Genomic DNA, 15,211 nt, shown 5'->3' with positions numbered 1-15,211 from the left:
GAAGTTATTGGAGCAGTTCCTATTGGAACCTGAGAGATGCTTGATTTTCTCTGCCATTGAGACTGCAGTGATTTTGTGTTGTCTGAATGATATAATGGGACCTAAGGGGCCACTCCCCACTTCTTTTTATTTTGGTTCAATTTTCACTTCCCATGTCTTTACCTGTGCCAGACATTGCTGATCAATCACAGCACTCATTCCTCCTATTATCTACATGGCCTTATAACCCCTCTTTTCACAGTGTACCAAGAAGTCACAACCAACCAATGAGTTGGCTACGAGAGAGGAAAGCTTGGCCAAGGATGTCATACTCACAGAGAGAAGCAGAGGAGATAGAGGCAATCTCAAGCCTAGCCCATGTGAACGACTATGTGTGTAACCTAGGAGGGCATTCTGTGGCCACAAGTGGTCTCCTTTGGAAAATGATACCTTGAACTGCAAAGGGAGTTTTTGTTTTCCTGCACAGGGAGGGGGTGGACCACACTCCTTAGAAGCTTAGAGAAACAGTGTGCGTAATTTGACTCTCATTTCCCTGTGCTTAGCTATTACATAAGCCTCTTTAGAAGACTGGCTGTTTGGTTTAGCAGTGTGACTGTGACTAACTATCATGTCTGTAGACATCATGTCAACTTCGTGTGTGCCCTCATCCTTGGCACCTTTGTTCCTGCTCCCTTGCAGCCTCCTCGGCACTGACATTTTTACCCACAAGTGTGCGGGCCTCTCTATGGGTTCAGGTTCATGGGGAGAAGCTCAGAGTGGAAGGCTGGCATGTTTATGGCTTTCCTTTTACTGTTTGAACCGTGGCCTCCTTGAAGTATTCTTGGTGCTGAGCCTGAGAAAGCTGCCTCATCCTTATAGACAGAACCAATCCAAAACATTATCAGTGTCTACTTGAAGCACTGTGAGAAGAGGGATTATGAAGCCATGTTGATAATAGGAAGAATGAGTGTTGTGATCAATTAGCAATGTCTGCCCTGGGTAAAGAAGTGGGAAGTGGCTGCATGCGTACTGAGAATGCAACTGTGTTCTACATCATGCTTGCCTAAACCTGGATTTGAATACTTCTTTTGCCCATTGTTCAAAATCCTCTAGTCTTAAATGAGAACATCTAGAAAATTATCAGATTGAGTAGAAGGGCCCTGTAGGTCCCATTATATCATCCCAAAACAACACAAAATTACTGTGGCCTCAATGGTAGGCAAGAATCAAGGATATTACAGGTTCCAGTAGGAGTTCTTCCTTAGTGGCTGTTCAGCCTGGTGGTTACCAAATGCTAGCCTACAAATTTGCGTGATAGAATGATCTTTCTGCCAAGCCAAGACTGGGGCTCACTAGGTCAGTTCCACCTGCTACCCAGCATGGACCTTCTCTCATAACAATCTACTGAGTGGCCATGGAGTTTCTGGTGGTGGCAATCCCAGTATTGGGCCATGGCTGAGCTGTGCTGAATTGTTTCGTGTTGGCCAGTGTCTCATCATGCCAGGCTGACCATAATTCTTCATATTGCCTGTGTCAGTGATTCCAGCTTTGGAGGTTCAAAACAAAGCTAATCCTCTCCTTCATGGCTTTTGTAAAGACCTTAGTCCTATACCCCCAACATGGCCCAACCAGTGCAGACAGAGGTCAGCAGGCCTATTACTATGCCAATGCTGGACATGATTTCTTTCCTGAGAGAGCTCAAGATACATTAGCTACATGATCACTCACTGTTCTTGTTAAATTTATGGTTATTGAACCCTGCCTTCCCACACATACACATAAAACCCCTTGCCATCAAGTCGATTCTGACTCATAGCGACCTTATAGGACAGAATAGAACTGCCCCATAGAGTTTCCAAGGAGCACCTGGTGGATTCGAACTGCCGACCTTTCAGTTAGCAGCCGTAGCACTTAACCACTACGCCACCAGGGTTTCCCATATACACATAAAGTCCTGCTAAATCGGGTTGTAGTAAGTGGACTTCCATTGGGGGTGGTGCAGGACTGGGCAGTGTTTAGTTTTGCTGTGCATGGAGTTGCCTTGAATTGGAGGCCTACTCAATGGCAGCCAACAGCAACAACAAAAAAATGGACTTCAGGCGACAGTGACAAGTCACGGCCAAGCCTAGGGCCACTACTCAGAGGTCTGAATGAATGAGCACAGCTGGAAGGGTCAGAGTTAAGGAGCAGGTTCCTGGGGACTCAAGTCCCACAGTAGACTTAAAACCAGGAGGCCTGTCTATGAGGACTGTGCCCAAAGTCTAGAAGGTTCATTCCAGGAAGGGAAGGACATTCAGTCCACAGAGTCCTATGAAAATGGGGTCTGGGGTACAAGGCTAATTTTTAATTCAGATATTTGGAGCACCAAAGGCCCCAGCAGTCTCTTTAATCATAAGTAAAGCATCTTCATGCAGAGAAAAAATAATACTGTTATTCAAAGAAATGTGTTGTGGGAGGGCAGGGGTGTGCATCCTTCAGGAGGGAAAGTGGGTCCCAAGTGAGATCCAAGGAGGAGAGAAAGCCAGTGCTATTTATTTTATTTTCCTTTTTTCCTTGTGTTCAATGGTACAGGAAGCACAAGGGAAAAGCACTAACGGCCTTCCTCCAGACTGCTGCCAATATTGTGTGGAGAAGAATAGCTGAAGAACAAGAAAAAAAATCTTACATTTTCATTAACAGTGTGAACTTTGGAACACTTTCTGACTCATGTTTTAAACTCTCTTCAATTTTGAATTCACCTTCCTTTGTGTTGTTTTTCTCAAGGCACCAGACTTGAGACTGTCCAAAAATGTGCCAACTAGCCGTGCCCCTGGGATTAAGGAGTTGCAAGGGGCTGGGACCCCCTTCTCCAATCTCAGTGGGTGAGGTTGCTGGGGGTACCTAGCTTTGACCTGCCTACTGTTCCTCAAGGCTGGCCCTCAGCTTGGGCTTGAAGAGCTTAAGGGGCTGTTGTAGGGAGAAGTGGAGGTATCTGGGGATAAACCCCAACAAGAAGCCACTGATTTTCTACAGGTGATAGTTCCTCCTGGGTCCCCATTCCTGAATTCTCAAGTGTTACTGCTTTTGGCTGCAAGTAACAAAATCCAACTCAACTGGCTTAAATAACATAGCAGGTTTTATTGTTTTGGGTAGCTGGAAGCCCAGGGGTCCCTAAGTTAAAGGACGGTGTTTCTCTCCTCTGCCTTCCAAGTATTGGCTTGGTCCAAAGGCTGACTCCCTTCCAGCACCAACTGAAATTCCTGCTTCCAGTTCGCACGTGGTAGAAAGGAAGTTTCTGACTGGGCAAACTTAGGACGTGTGGTTATCCTGAACCGAGCACTATGAGCTGGGCTTAGGCCATTGCTGACAGGCTCTGGCAAACTGGGGCCCAGCACAGAATGATAATGGATGAGCTACAAAGACCACTACCAAACCTGCGTCCTTCATTGGATCAATGTCTTTCTTCCTCCTCTTCTATCCCCTAACCTCTTGTTTTCCCAGAGGCATATTCACTCCCAAAATAATACCCCTGAAATAGTTACTTTATTTGGGGGCAGGGGAAGGGCTCTGTAGCACATCCTACCCTTCTGCTCTGGCTCCACCCACCCACCCACCTAAGCCCTAGCACACTTCCTTGTCCTTTGGAAACTCAAGGCTCAGCCTCCTGGACCTTAGCCTCTGCCTCCCCAGGTATCCACAGACTCTGTTTCTCCTTAGCAAGGGCTAGTGGACACAGTGAGAGGAATCAAGTTCAGACTTCATCAGACAACAACTAGAGGCTGAATCAAGGCTCTGGGGGAAGAGGTGAGGATACCTCAACAGCCTGTTCCTCTTTCACTGAGGGTCAAGTGCCTTGGCCTCTCACTTCCTGCTGGCCACAACGGGGCTATTATGGTTCATCTACCCAGACCTAACACAGCCATCTGTTGGAAAAATGAAGTACCCCACCCTATCTCCCCCTGCCTCCAATTTCTCTCTTCATACCACACATGCTTCCTGGATGATCTCAGCCCAACCTGGCCTCTGCCGACCCCTCCCCATGCCCACCTTGCCAGCCTGAACACTCCTTTGGCTTATGGTCCCACATGTCCAGTTCTCTGCAGGGTGGTCCATCTTGGTATTCCATAACACACTGGGCTCAATATGACTCCAAGGAGCTGCTTGTCCTCCAAGTGAGGTCTTCCTTGGGGATTCCATTTAAGTATCAATGTTACCATTATTCTCTTGGGTCCTGGCAGTTTGGGCTGCGTCCCCATCACCATCCGGGGCTTTCTCTGGAAGTATGGGTGAGTGTGCCCAGGTCTCAGGACGGGGCCAGCCGGCAGCCCAGCAGAGCCAGGCCTCTGTGGGGCAGCCCCAGCACTCAGGCAGTGCCCTGTCTTGGGAGCCGCCCAGCTGCTGTGTTAGCAGGACCATGGCAGTTCTTTAATTAGACCAAGCAGGGTTTTCTCGGACAGAGGCGGGAGGAGGTGTGTGGGTCTGTTCGGGGGAAACTAGGTCACCTGAAAACCAGCAGTCAGGAGGGAGCTGTCCTGGAGCCCCAGCTCCAGCTCAGGAAACCCAGAAGGGTGAGGTGGGAGGGGCTGGCAGGGAGAGCAGCTGGAGAAAATGTGCTCTGACCCCTTTTATTGGCCCTTGGGAGGCATTGTCCTCACCCTTCTCCAGGGGCCTGGGCAACTGCCCTTAATTTCTTGGCAGAAGCAGACTGCCTGAGCCAGGGAGGGCTCTGCAGTGAGTCTTTCTCTTTGCCTGGGGGCCACCACTCTGGAGCCCTGGAGGGAGCCCTGAGCTGAGAGTCAGGACCTCAGAATTTAAGTTACTGCTCAGAGTCTGTATCGATGGAGCATGTCACCCACTCCTTTGCACCTCTGTTTTGTCATCCACCCAATGGGCAGGAACATAGCCATCTTTTGCCCTGTTGTATCCCCAGCCCTTAGCCCCAGCCCTTAGTCTTGGTATGTGGTACCCAAAACCAAACCTGTTGCTGTCGAGTCAATTCTGACTCATAGCGACCCTATAGGACAGAATAGAACTGCCCCATAGGGTTTCCAAGGCTGTAATTTCTACTGAAGCAGACTGGGACATCTTTCACCCTGTGGAGTGGCTGCTGGGTTCAAACTGCTGACCTTTTGGTTAGCAGCCGAATGCTTAACCATTGTGCCACCAAGGCTCCTTGGTATGTGGTAGGCGCCCAGTAAATATTCGTCAAACAGAATAATGAGCTTGTATAAGTGCTTTTTAAGAAAATGGTCATCATGAGGATTGGTGGTGAGGTGGGTTTCCCAAATGTCAGTCACTCATAATTTTTGCCTACACTAAATACCATCATTACTTTTTTTTCTGTACTACCAATTTACTATTTTTGGGCTGAAAAAATTTACTTAAAAAGGAAATTTTATATTGCTACCATAAATAAACAGTAACTGTGAAGACATATTTACAGAAAACAAAACAATGTTATCACATTCTATCCTACATACAGTTGTCTGCCCCAGGCTATGAGCCAGAAGCCTGCTTTCTCTTTGTTTACAAGGGAGATTGGCATGCTCATAAAGGCGTTAAAGGCCTATTAGCACTGACCTGAGACTTTCTTCTGGAGAAAATCTGAAAGATTCAAAAAGAAGGGAAAAGCGTACAATTTGCTCTTTATGAGTCTGTGTTATGTTAAGCCTGTCCGTGTACTATTGAAAATTACCTTGGTTAGATTCTCTTTCCTCACTTAGGGAGACACTTCGTTGAGATGATGGCAGGGAAGTTCTTTGAAAAGGAACAAGTGCAGTGATTGGTATGCTCATCTTATCTTCCCTCCTAGAGTGTTTTTGATACCTCCCACTTAGTAGGTGTACAGTGAATACTTAATGATGAAGAAATGCATGCCTGTATACAGAATCTTAGGGCTGCAAGAAACCTTACACAATACCTAGGATGGTCTGCCACCAGTGGAAATTTTATCCTCCAGCGAGTGATGGAGAACTTGCCGCCTCCTGAGGCAGCCAATGGACCACGTACACCTTTGCTCAATTGCTTGTTGGGAAGCTGTGGCAGCTGGGTGTCCATCTTTCAGCTGTGCACACAACTGCTTCCCTGTACCCTGGTCCTGTTCTGCATTTGGGAGGCTCACAGGCTATCTTCTCTTTCTTGTGCAGATCAGACCTCTGAATATTTGGAGACTGCTGTCTCATTCTGCCTAAGGCAGGGCTTGCAAACAGGAATGATCATGTTGTTAGGTGCCACTGAGTAGGTTCCGACTCATAGCGACCCGATGAACAACAGAACGAAATACTGTCCAGTCCTGTACCATCCTCATAATCGTTGCTATGTTTGAGCCCATTGCTGCAGCCACTGTGTCAATCTATTTCATTGAGGATCTTTCTCTTTTTTGCTGACCCTCTACTTTTCCAAGCATGATGTCCTTCTCTAGGGACTGGTCCCTTCTAATAACATGTCCAAAGTATGTGAGACAAAGTCTTGCCATTCTTGCTTCTAAGGAACATTCTGGTTGTATTTCTTCCAAGACAGATTTGTTCGTTCTTCTGTCAATCCATGGTGTATATTCGGTCTTCTTCACCAACACCATAATTCAAAGTCATCAATTCTTTGGTCTTCCTTATTCATTGTCCAGCTTTCACGTGCATTTGAGGCAATTGAAAATACCATAGCTTGGGTCATGCACACCGTAGTCCTCAAAGTGACAGAAATGACCATCATCTCATCCATCCCATTGCCGTCGAGTTGATTCCGACTCATAGTGACCCAACAGGACAGGGTAGAACTGCCCCAGAGAGTTTCCAAGGAGCGCCTGGTGGATTCGAACTACGGACCTTTTGGTTAGCAGCCATAACACTTAACCACTATGCCACTAGGGTTTCCAGAAATGACCATAGGAGCCAGCAAGTAATGTCAATTAGTGAAGGGGGTCAGATGGGAGTAACAGGGAGTAGTGGGGACTGTGAGGAGGAGCTCTGGTGGCACAGTGGTTAAGCACTTAGCTGCTGACCAAAAGGTCAACAGTTCAAACCCACCAACCGCTCTGCAGGAGAAAGATGTGGCAGTCTGCTTCCATAAAGATTACAGCCTTGGAGCAGTTTTGCTCTGTCCTACTGGAAACCCTGGTGGTGTAGTGGTTAAGTGCTACGGCTGCTAACCTAAAGGTTGGCAGTTCAAATCCTCCAGGCACCCCTTGGAAACTATGGGGCAGTTCTACTCTGTCCTATAGCGTCACTATGTGTCGGAATCGACTCGACGGCAACAGGTTTGATTTTTTTGGTTTATAGGGTCACTATGAGTTGGAATCAACTTGATGGCAAAGAGCCAGTGAGGGGAATGTGGTTAATTAGAGGGTATGTGCCCCATCTAAAAGGAACAGCCTTTATCTGTGCCCACTGATTGTTGCCTTGGGAACCCTAGATGACCAGATACTGAGATGTTCTAAGAAAAGTTAAAAATCTGATTTTGCATATAAAATCTCCAAGTTTTAAATGTTGCCAGTGAATTCGAATATTGGAAAACGTGGTGTGGACCAAAACCAAACAAACAAAACACATGATATGGACCACAGGGGGCTTTCTGTTTAAGTCTGGCCCACAGCCACAGTTGGTCACAGCTGCCGCCAAGACTTCTGTTCCCTTTGGCCTGGGGCCCCTTCCTCTTCAAGCCATGTTTGTGTGGGTTGGTTTCCAGACTTCCCACCTTTTTGGTCAACCCCTCTGCATGCCTTTAAACATTGCCATGCTCCCTCTTAGCCCATGTCTGCCCCTCTCTTCTAGGGAACTCCTACTCATCCTTTGAGATCCAAATCTCTTGTCCCATACTCTAGAGCCTTGCCTGATAACCCCAGGCAGACTGGCTCTTCCATTTTCTATATGTGTGATGTTGGGTAAGTTACTTAGTTTCTTTATCTGGAAAATGGGAATGATAATATTCGAACTGCTGACCTTTTGGTTGGCAGCTGTAGCTCACTGTAGCTCTTAACCACTGTGCCACCAGGGCTCCAATAGTACCTACCTCATTTGGTTGTCAGGAAGATTAAGTGGATTTATAGATAGATAAGCAGACAGACAGGAACTTCCTAGAAGGCAGAGCTGGTCCCTGATCCATCTCTGAATCATAGCTTGTCACAGAGTAGGTGTTCATTAAATGGGTGATCAGTGGAGGAAGTGGGAAGGAGTAAACACATGGTCCACTAGCTCCCAGTGAGGTCTGACCACCATGATGATACTGTGTGGTTGTGTGCTGAACTCTTCTGAACTCCTCACTTCTAAAAAGGCAACTAAAATCCCTATCTAAATATTAAAAAACTGAACAGTGACAACACCAAATGCTAGTGGAAAAACTGGATCACTCATCCATTGTTGGTGGGAATGAAAAATGGTAGAGTCACTCTGGAAAATAACTTGGTAGTTTCTTATAAAACTAAGCATGCAATTACCACACAACCCAGCAGTTGCATTCTTGGGCATGTATCCCACAGAAATGAAAATGTGTGTCGGCACGAACACCCGTACCTGACTGTAATAGCCCCAAACTGGAAGCAACCAGTTTAAAGGCATGCAGAGGGGTTGACCAAAAAGGTGGGATGTTCTTCATGGCACATCCACAAAATGGAATACTACTCAGCAGCAAAAAGGAATGAACCACTGATAAGCTGCAGCAATTTGGATGAGCCTCAGGGAAATGAGGCTGAGTGAAAAAGCCAGTCCCAGAAGGTTACCAACCATACGATTCTATTTATATACCATTCTTGAGATGAGAAAATTGTAGAAATGGAGAGCAGATTGTTGTTGCTGTGTGCCATTGGGTTCCAAGTGCACCATACGGTTTCCTAGGCTGTAATCTTTATGGGAGCAGATCGCCAGGTCTTTTCTCCTGTGGCGCCACCAGGTGGGTTCAAACCACCAGCCTTTCGGTTAGCAGCCAAGGGCTTGACTGTTGCACTGCCAGGGCTCCTTAGAGAACAGATCAGTGGTTGCCAAGGGTAGGGAAAGGGCGTGGGGAGGAGAGTTAGGGAGGGAAATCATGTGGTTAAAAAGCAACACAAGGGATCCTGGTGATGATGTCACCATTCGGTATCTTGAGTGGTGATGGATGCACAAACCTACTAAAAAACAAACCTACACATGTGATAAAATTGAATAAAACAAAACACACGCACACACAGAGATACGTACATGTAAAATTGGGGAAATGTGAATATAGTTGGTGGACTCTATCAGTGCCCATTTCCTGGTTGTGATATTGTATATTCAAGATATTGTGATATTCAGGATGTTACCACTGGGTAAAGGGTACACAGGATCTCTCTGTTCTTTCTTACAATTGCATGGGAAGCTACAATTATCTCAACATAAAAAAAAAAATTGCAAGGCACTCAAAACAAAACAAAAGGCAACTAAATTTGGTTGGCTTGTTTCCTGCTGAGACTCTCCATTGGCTTATGTTTATGCTTGAGGTCAGGTGCAGTTACTCCCTTGGGACCTTTGTCCTATGAGCATGGCTAAGCCAGCCCCCTCCCCATTGTGCCCGTATGGGGTTTATCCTCCAGTCTCAGAGCTGGGAGAGACTGTGGAGCAATCTGACCCAACCTGAGCAGGCTAAGGCTGAACCTGGGCCTCCTGAGGAACATCATTCTGGGAGGAAGCCCTGAAGTGGCGGACCCAGGAGATTAACAATCACTTCCCAAAGTCCAGGGCTATCCTGAGTCCCTCTGTGATAGCAGGCCTTTCCACCTGACATGGATGCCAACCTTCACTGCTGCCCAATAGCCCATAAGCGTCCACCAGCCTTGCCTGTTGCTCTCCCTCCTCCAAGGTTGCTTCTCTTTTCTATTAAATGTATAACTTTTTTGGCCAGCTCTTTTGACTCCTTGAACACCTGTATGTGCTGGCAGGTGGATAGGACATTTTACAGGTGGAAAAATTGAGACTTTGAGAGGTTCCAGTGATTGTTCTAAGACCCTTTCCCTCTGTGTCTGAGATCTGGTACCATCTGGGCTGACATGAAGATGGGGTCAAAATTGCTGCAGAATCTAAAATGTTGTTGACCTCATATTTTCCAGGAAATGATGAGAGCAAGAGAGACATAGTGGAGAGAAGCTTCAACTAGGATTGTCTAGGTCCCAGCAATTCAGTAGTTATCAAATGTTTTGGTGTTAGGACTCCTTTTCACATTTAAATTGAGAACCCCAAAGAACTTTCGTTTATGTGGATTATACATATCAATACCTATCATATCAGAAATTAATACTTAGAACTTAAAACATTTAATATTAAGTCTTTTAAAAATAACAATAAACCCATTGTTACAATAATATACATGTTTATGAAATTATGTTTCAAAAATATAGCATTCATATAACAATATATAACATTTTTATGGGAAAATAACAATTTTTTCAAACAAAAAATTAGTGAGAAGGGTTGTTTTAAAATTTTGCAAGTCTTTTTAGTGTCTGGAAACCCTGGCAGAGTAACGGTTAAGAGCTATGGCTGCTAACCAAAAGGTTGGCAGTTTGAATTTACCAGGCGCTCCTTGGAAACTCTGTGGGGCAGCTCTACTCTGTCCTATAGGGTCGCTATGAGTCAGAGCCAACTCGACGGCAACGAGTTTGGGTTTTTTCTTTTTAGTGTCTGGCTTAACAGGAGACATCTGTATTCTCATATCTGCTTCTTTATTAAATCTGTTGCAATAGCAATTGTGATGTGACTTCAGGAATCACTTGTGCTATAACGAGGTTGGAAAGGTTAATAATAACTTAGTATAGTTATGGAAATAGTTTTGACCTTATGGACCCCCTGAGAGGGTCTCAGGGATTCCGGCTCAGGGTTCCTGGACCATACTTTGAGAACTACTGCCACAGTCTTATACCTTCTGGCCTCTTCCCAGTCCTGCCCCTCCCATCTCCATAACAACTTGCATCTCATAATGAGCAGAATAAAAGGGGCCTGCACAGAAATGTCAGGGGTTCATATTTCTGAGGATTTGGCTTCTATGTGGATGGCCACATAGTCTCCAGCCTTTCTGGATTCTGCAGCCCCCATGTGTCCCCCTAGTTCCAGCACCCACACACCAAACTCCTTAGAGTACCTGGACTTTATTTACGTAAGAAAGCAGGAAGGACGAGGTCCCTGTTAAGGTGGCTGTGGCTGGAGAGGCAGACCACCGATGCTGTCCAGCAGAACTTCGTGCAATGGTGGAAAGGCTCTTTATCTGCACTCTGTATCAGTATGGTAGCCACTCGACTGACTTGGCTACTGCGCACTTGAGATGTAAGTAGTGCAACTGACAAACTGAATGTTTAATTTAATTATTTAAAAATTAAAATAGCCAGTATCATCACAACCAGACTTTGGGGGCCTTACAGGCTACTGTACGGATTTGCACTTTAGTCCCAGGAGCAATGGAAAGTCTCAGAGGAATTTTGAATGTGAGGCTGGGTGATATAATCAGATTTGAGGTTTTAGGCCTGACAGTTGTATCCATCTGTGTCTCTCTTCCCCCTGCAGGCCCCACCATGAGGCCCCAGCCCCACAGGAGCCTCTGCGCTCCCCTGGCCCCCGACGCACCGTGCTAGCCTGCGGCCAGGGCCTGGCGAGGCGAGGTGGCAATGGCCAGCCACGTGGACCTGCTGACGGAGCTGCAGCTGCTGGAGAAGGTGCCCACGCTGGAGCGGCTTCGCGCCGCTCAGAAGCGCCGGGCCCAGCAGCTGAAAAAATGGGCACAGTACGAGCAGGACTTACAGCACCGTAAGCGCAAACATGAGCGGAAGCGCAGCACGGGCGGCCGGCGCAAGAAAGTGTCCTTTGAGGCCAGCGTGGCACTGCTGGAGGCCTCACTGAGGAATGATGCTGAGGAAGGTAGGCTGCTTCTCTTCCTTCTCCACTGTGGGACCCCCTGGCCTCTGGTGACTCCTGCTGTGGGTGTGGACTCCAGGTTCTGTGTGGACCCCTGGTCTGCAGACCCTCCTCTTTCAAGCTCAGGCACCTCTTAGGAGGAGGATGGCTCTAGGGAAGGCTCTGAATTTATCTTAGACTTTTTTTGGAAACAGGAATTCCAGGTTTCTGCTAATGAGCACTAATAATTTTCCTTCTGTCCCACAAATACTTACTGACAACCTACTACTTGCCCATTAATTTTGTAGATGGAAGAATATTAAAAAACAAACAAACCAGGCCCATTGCTGTCCAGTCAATTCCGACTCCTAGCAACCTAGCAACCTTACAGGACAGAGTAAAACTGTCCCATATGGTTTCTAAGGAGTGCCTGGTGGATTCAAACTGTGGACCTTTTGGTTAGCAGTGGTAGCTCTTAACCACTATGCCACCAGGGTTTCAAAAGCTGACCTGGTAATGAAAAGGTTAGTAGTTTGAATACCAGCCACTCCATGGAAACCCTATGGGGCAGTTCTACTCTGTCCTACAGTGTCACTATAAATTGGAATCGACTTGAAGGCAACGGGCTTGGTTTGGTTTGGTTTGGTAGACATAAATAGGAGCCCTGGTGGCACAGTGGTTAAAGTGCTTAGCTGCTAACCTAAAGGTCAGAGGTTTGAACCCACCAGCTGCTGCTTGGGAGAAAGATGTGGCAGTCTGCTTCCATAAAGATTACAGCCTTGGAAACCCTGTGGGGCAGTTCTGCCTGTGTTATAGGGTCACTATGAGTCAGAACGGAGTTGATTGCAATGGGTTTTTTTACGGGTTGACATAAATGATGTGGAGTGGTGTTTAAGGGCATAGACTCCAAAGGTAGACTACCTGGGTCTAGAACTGCTTTGCCAGTTACTTCCATTGTGATCATGGCAAATAGGCAAGTCACTTTGGCTCCTTTACCTTAGTTTCCACATCTGTAAAATGGAGATGATAATAGTATCTACCTCAAGGGTTTGCTGTGAACATTAAATTAGATAATTCCTACAAAGTTCTTGGACGTGGTTCCTCACGTCAGTGGTTATTAGTATGTTTTATTTTATTATACTATTACTATATTTTTATATTAATATTAGTATATGGTGCCTGTAAAGTCTGGAAACAAAAACAAATATATGCAATGTTGTTAAGGACATCTTCAATTTATAAAGTGAATGAATGAATATAAACACATAAGGAGCCATGGTGGTACAATGGTTAAGCTCTCAGCTGCTAACTGAAGGGTTGGTGGTTCAAACTCCCCCAGCAGCTCCATGGGAGAAAGACCTGGTGATCTGTTCCCGTGAGGATTACGGCCTAGAAAACCCTATGGTGCAGTTCTACTCTGTCACATGGGGTCGCTGTGAGTTGGAAGCGACTAGAAGGTGCCTAACAACAATGCAGGTATATAATCTATGTTTCCAAATTTTATGGATACTCTGTAGTTGTTATATTTTATTTACGTATATTATTATTATGTATCCCATGATCTAGACGTAAAGATACCCAAGAGGCACGTATATGTATAATGTTGTTGTTGTTAGGTGCCAGTTGAGTTGGTTCTGACTCATAGCGACTCTATAGGGCAGAGTAGAACTGCCCCTTAGGGTTTCCAAGGAGTGGCTGGTGGATTTGAACTGCCAACCTTTTTGATTAGCAGCCAAACTCTTAACCACTGCACCACTAGGGCTGCATACGTATAATAACACCCATTGTATAGATGGGGAAACAGACTCAGAGAGGCTCGGTACCTTCACCTTCAGATCCAAACTCTTCTCACGACCCTCATGGCCTTGTGGCTTTGCTTCCTGTGGTGAGAATGAATGGGGACCTGCCATACGACCAAAGCCCACTTCTCTGAGTGTGCTCTGAGGGGCTCATGCCTGCTCGTCACACAATCAAGGTTTGTGCACACGTCCTGTGGCTTCCTCAGCAGCCTCTGGTCCATCCTTGCACATACTAACCCTTTCTGGCTGTCCCTGGAGGGCCCCGGCCATGTTCCCGGGGTCCCTCTGGCCTCCTTCCTCTTCATATCTAGGACACCTAAAGCAATTAATAAGAGAACTGAGGGGCGGTAGTCCTTACGGCACAAGAGGGTGTTAGGTTTTATGCACGTTGCTGTTCAGGTTCTAGAACCTACTCAGAAGCACATTTCCATTTTCACCCTGGTAACAGAGGGCTCTGGGAAGTGAGCAGAGAGGCATTTCCGGTACCACTCAGCTGGAAACAGCCCTGCTGAGAGCCTAGGGTGAGCGGCCCCCAGGAGAGAGGCAAGATGTCTCAGGTTCGGGGGATGAGGCCTGTGAGGCACCTTCCCACATGTGATCTGCCAAGTGACGCCATAGCCCCATCCCACTCCGTGGGCGACACATCATGATGTCTGATCTTTGTCGGGGGCGGCGGTTCCTCAGCCTTCTTTCACCACTCATCTTTTACTCACTCCTTCCCTGACAAAGCCCCGTCTCCCCTCCCTGAAGGGGCTTTTCAGAGACTCCGTGTGAGCTGCCGGTGCAGCTTCAGGACATCCACCTGGGGTGGGGCTTCCTGCCAGCCCCCTGCTTGGGCCGCACCCATGGGAGTGTGTCATGGGCCCTGTTAGAAGGAGCACTGGGCTTGGAGCCCGAGGACAGTGTCACTTCAGCCCTGCTGTGTGACTTCGAGCAGTTGATTTCTTCTCTCTGGGTCTAGTTTCTTAATCTGCAAAATGGAGTTTTGAATGCTTGCCCTCAAGGGGGTGTGGCAAGAATGAGACAAGATCTTGGATGTGACAGCTCTGTGAAAATTACCCTGAACCCTGTACCAGCATAACAATCATTTTAACACACTTTTTCTCTGTATGTATTTAATAGACTTAAAGTTTTTAAGAACCCTAATAATATAGAAACATATCCTTGAGGGAAAAAACAAAGAACACATAAATGTACAGAGTAAACAGTCTCTCCCCACTCTGCCTTCCTTCCTTGTGGTGCAACAGTTAAGCACTCAACTGCTAACCGAAAGTTTGGACTGTTTGAACCCACCCAGCAGCTCTGTGGGAGAAAGACCTGGCGATCTGCTCCCATAAAGATTATAGCCTAGAAAACCCTATGGGGCAGTCCTCTGTCACACGAGGTGGCTATGAGTTGGAATCGACTTGATGGCACCTAACAACAAGTGCTGTTGGCTTTGGGTGTTTCCTTCCAGGCATTTTCCTCATTTACCTATGTATTTATGGTCTTAGGGAAATATAGAACCAGGTTTTTTCTTTTCTTTTTAGTTTTTGGTTTTGTTAAGTGATGACATACTGGATGCATTATTCTGAAATTTTATTTTTTTACTCAACAATACATCGTGAAGGTATTCCGCGTCAGTAC

The 15,211-nt window shown here is 46.5% G+C and overlaps 1 protein-coding gene across 3 annotated transcripts in view; it reads left to right on the top strand.

Annotated features, from left to right (window-relative positions):
• The window catches only part of PPP1R16B (protein phosphatase 1 regulatory subunit 16B), a 110,812-nt gene that overhangs the window by 20,451 nt on the left and 75,150 nt on the right, over nt 1–15,211 (top strand). For all 3 annotated transcript variants that reach the window (XM_049868784.1, XM_049868782.1, XM_049868783.1), the window contains exon 2: nt 11,460–11,810. In XM_049868784.1, the coding sequence (XP_049724741.1) occupies nt 11,561–11,810 (250 nt within the window). In that variant the 5' untranslated portion in view covers nt 11,460–11,560. The remainder of the gene's footprint in view (nt 1–11,459; nt 11,811–15,211) is intronic.

Source organism: Elephas maximus, chromosome 25 (genome assembly GCF_024166365.1).
Source record: "Elephas maximus indicus isolate mEleMax1 chromosome 25, mEleMax1 primary haplotype, whole genome shotgun sequence".
Taxonomy (NCBI): domain Eukaryota; kingdom Metazoa; phylum Chordata; class Mammalia; order Proboscidea; family Elephantidae; genus Elephas; species Elephas maximus.
The sequence above is the reverse complement of the archived record's forward strand: the minus strand, read 5'-3'. Positions and strand labels throughout refer to the sequence as shown.